Below are 4,067 nucleotides of genomic sequence, written 5' to 3' on the forward strand. Positions count from 1 at the left end.
TTTTTGCCCCAATTCTTTGGCATGACAGAATAGCTCAATCAAATTGAAAATTTTAAGAAGTCATTTTGATTTAGAAATTTCAGTTCTCATGAAGTTGTAAATTTTAATAAAATGGTAGGATAAAATCTATCACACACGCTCCTGAAATTATCTCTATCAAAATATTTATATTATTTCACAATGTATAACAACAACAACGATCAATTGAATCTTCAGTTTGAAAGCCTTCGATTCCACCATTTTACTTCGCGCGATTTAATTGAAGTTGAAATCTGATAGTTATTTTTTTTCTTAATAGTTCCTTCAACTTCTTGGCTCCACCATTTTTCTTTACATATTTAGTTAAAACTGGAGTGTGAAGATCATTTATGTTTGTAAGCTCTTATTAATATTCCTTACTACTACCTTTTCCCTCCCTTTTCATGAACATTTTTGGGTTGCCCAGAAAATAGAATTCTCAAAAATTTGAGAAATGTTACAAAGATTAGAAAGAGTGCACAAGTTTTAACTATTAAACCCTCTACTCCATCAATGCAATTGATAAAAATAAAACTAGGTTTCATTATTTAACAAACTTCATCACCGCCATGAATTTTCATTTAAATTATTATTTCAACTCTACATTAGCTCCCCCTATTGTAATAAATGTAATAATCCATTATTAGCTACTTCTCAACCATTAGAACTGAAAGTTGCAAATTTATTGGACTACTATACAAGATGAAGACCTGCATTTTATCACAGTGTAATAGATGTATCTCTATTTTCTTGCCCTATAATAGAGAATTTTACAAAATTAAAGAAGTTAATAACCTTTGGACTTTCTTCATCACTACACAAATTGACATCTTGTATCAAGAAAATAAATAATTTTTTGAATATAAAAAGCAGCAAGAGGGCGCTGACCCATCATACAAACAAAAAACATTAGAAAATGTTAGAAATAAAAGAACCTAGTGCCAAACAACGAGAAAAAAAAACCTCAACTAAAGTCCACCTCTGTAAAAAACAAAGGTTCAAATGCGGAAAACCCACCAACCTATGGAATGGATAGATCCATCACTGCTAACTGCTAACCCATCAAAGAGTCCCAGATCTGACAAACCCAGAAGCAAGGCACCCCTGGTAGAACCATGAAAAAGAAAAAAATATGACTTCCCACATGAAAAAACAAAGAGGGCATCATCAAGGAAGATTCCCCACTGACCCAACAGGACACCAATAAGACCAGAGATCCTCCCTCCATCGAGAAACACCTCTGAGAAGCGAGCATCCCGTGGGTCAAAAAATCCCCCGAAATAAAGAAGCATGGTCCATTACTCTGCAAAAACCACTGCCATACCATGGAAGAACCAATGAGACACATGTTTGAGAAGCACCCTCCATTCGTCTGGTGTGGCATCATCAGAGCCCTCTCTCCCTCCATCGTTGGCCCACTCACTGTAAGAAAATGCAGCTTGCCTCGCAGTCATCCCCGCTCCAAGATAATAGTATTAAGGAAAGAAATAAGTTAACTGAAAAAAAAAAAACATTTGAATTCTAAGTTGTGTTTCGAATGGGGTAACTCGTGACAATTGCTTCTTATTAGCATACAATATAGACCCCTATTGTAAGAGATACTATTCCATTCCTTGTTAATGCATCTAGTATCTAGCAGAGAGATTTATACATTTTGTTATACCATAGCAATACGAAATCATACATCTTCATCTCCATCTTTTCATGAAACAAAGACGCAAATTATGTATCAATCAAGGGAACGGAGCCGCAAGATCTAGAATTGTAGAACATTAAAGTTCGTATCATGACATGTTTCATTTGTGAGGATGTTAGTTTACCATCATAGAAATTCTCACACTCATACCTTTGGATAGCTGATTATAGCTCATTAAGCTTTGCAAGCTTTTGGAGATAACTACCAAGTAATATTGAATTGATCTAACCGTTAAAGTTTTCAAATGAATGTACATGTGATATATAAACGTGTACATCTATTACATTCGATTTGGAAATGTAGCTTGTGCTCTCTATGAGATATCTCTTTGTATAGGTTCGCGTGTTCTATATAATGCTTTTCTTCGTCCCAACTGCACTTCTTATGGGCCGAAGCATGATTTGTTGGGTACATGCCTTCAAATTCACAAAGTAGATTCTGTCTCCTTCAGGTTTCTCAAATATGATTGGCCAGATCTTACTATCTCCTATACATGACTTGGATTCCGTACTTAGATAATTTGATATTACACATTCTAGTAACACCTTAGATAGTGCCTCCACACATTCTAAGAATCTAGTTTTGCATGAGCTTTATTATAGAGCTTAAGCATGCATTCGATTGAGTAACACAATAGATGTAAAGTCCAATATAGTTAATTCTAATTTTTAAGGAACCCTATACTAGAAATATAGTGAATGCATAAAACATATTATAAAAGAAATATTTAATTGTCAAATTTATAAGCTATATCAGAATTGAGTAAAATTCATTTGTAAATATTTATTCATTGTTTTATTATTTTAATAACATAACGAACAGAAGGCAGTTATTTGTATTATAGATATACTAACCTCGTTATTTAGAACTATTCAAAATAAGTCTAGAACCAATTTTCTTTGTTGAAACGTGTCCCATAAATAGTGCGAGAACGCGATAATGATATTGAGTACTTTTATTTGACTACAATTTTTTTTAATAAAGAAAATACACCGGCACGGAGATTAGAGCCACACTCTGGTACATTTATTCCAAGGAATGGAAAAGAAAAAGGGTGAATAATAAAGAGGGTCTCCCCACGCCTTGTTCTAGTGTTCTTTTATTTATTGAATAGATTGGATGATGCAACGAATTGAGTTGAGCATTGAGCATTGAGCATGGGAATGCTATGCGAATTGCTTCTGAATGTAAACCACGAGCTGTTGGGTGATGCGGAAGGCCTTGCTGAGCACGGAATCGGGGAGAGGGGGGTTCGCGCCAAAGAGAGAATTGGCGATTGTCTGCACTCCCGGGAGCTGGCTGCTCAAAGCAGCGATGGCCACCGCATTCTCCTTCCCCACATTCTGCTGGAAATGCACGAGCGCCTTGGGGAAGACGAACACGTCTCCCTTTTCCAACGTCTTGCTGAAGAAGGTGTTGTTGGTGTCGATAAACCCTACAAAGAGCTCGCCTTCCGCTAGAAAGAGAACCTCGGTGGCTCTGGGGTGGGTGTGAGGAGGATTAATTCCACCCACTGCGTAGTCGATGCGGACCAGAGATATTCCCAACGTGTTCAGCCCCGGTATCTGCATTACGTTGGCAGGGGTCACGTTGGAGCTAACTGCATTGTCGGTGTTCCCCGCCTGCGCCAGCCCCCTGAAGAAGAAGTCCTCTGCCGATGCATCCTTGGCCTCTTTGCAAACGAATCCGTTCACCTTAACTGATCAATACAATTTGTTACTGTTTGCGGTAGTTATAATCACACCAATCATTAATAATCACATAAACGATTAATATTGCTGCACTCACCTTCGCTGTCCAGGACTGCGACGCAGAAATCTTGCAAGGGATCGGCATCCGCCGCCATCACATCTTCACTGTAACAACACATCAACAGGAAGAGTCCCAACGACAATTGCAAGCAAATCATCATTCCCTTCGCCATTTTATGCTGGAGAGTCTCCAACAGAAGAGCTCAGGATATGGATGTGTGATTGAATATTTGTGTATATTACAAGACCATTACATGCCTATTATATAGGGGAAACATGCGAGGACTAATCCTTTCCCACGTAATTGTTTAATTGTAATATACTTCCAATATCATGCAATTGTTGACCTGTTATTTACGGACTGATTCATGCTGATGGAGTAATTGCTCATTACAATTGAGGGGACCAATTCATTTTTGACGTAGTCGTTAGTTATAATATATTTGGTTAGTAGGTGGTCTTTTCGTTTGCTCGAACTGATTCGGTAGATTTGTTCTTCCCATTCCTCTCTCTTTGTGCAGGAAAGTATATTCATCAACACGGAAATGTTTTCTGCGTATCCACAAAACAGATTCAAATGCTTTAGACTTGGTCGAGTGAGT

General features: G+C 37.5%; 1 protein-coding gene across 1 annotated transcript; it reads right to left on the reverse strand.

The window, feature by feature from the left end:
• Nucleotides 1–2,880: 2,880 nt before the first annotated feature.
• Nucleotides 2,881–3,638, reverse strand: LOC149568891 (putative germin-like protein 2-2). Its single transcript, XM_089816795.1, has 2 exons — nt 3,503–3,638; nt 2,881–3,413 (listed from the first exon to the last, which is right to left on the reverse strand). The coding sequence occupies exons 1-2, from the start codon at nt 3,636–3,638 to the stop codon at nt 2,881–2,883; spliced, it is 669 nt and encodes a 222-aa protein (XP_089672921.1).
• Nucleotides 3,639–4,067: the final 429 nt, after the last annotated feature.

This window comes from Cupressus sempervirens, chromosome 3 (assembly GCF_028749045.1).
Source record: "Cupressus sempervirens isolate cs-2001-9-10 chromosome 3, ASM2874904v1, whole genome shotgun sequence".
NCBI classification, from domain to species: domain Eukaryota; kingdom Viridiplantae; phylum Streptophyta; class Pinopsida; order Cupressales; family Cupressaceae; genus Cupressus; species Cupressus sempervirens.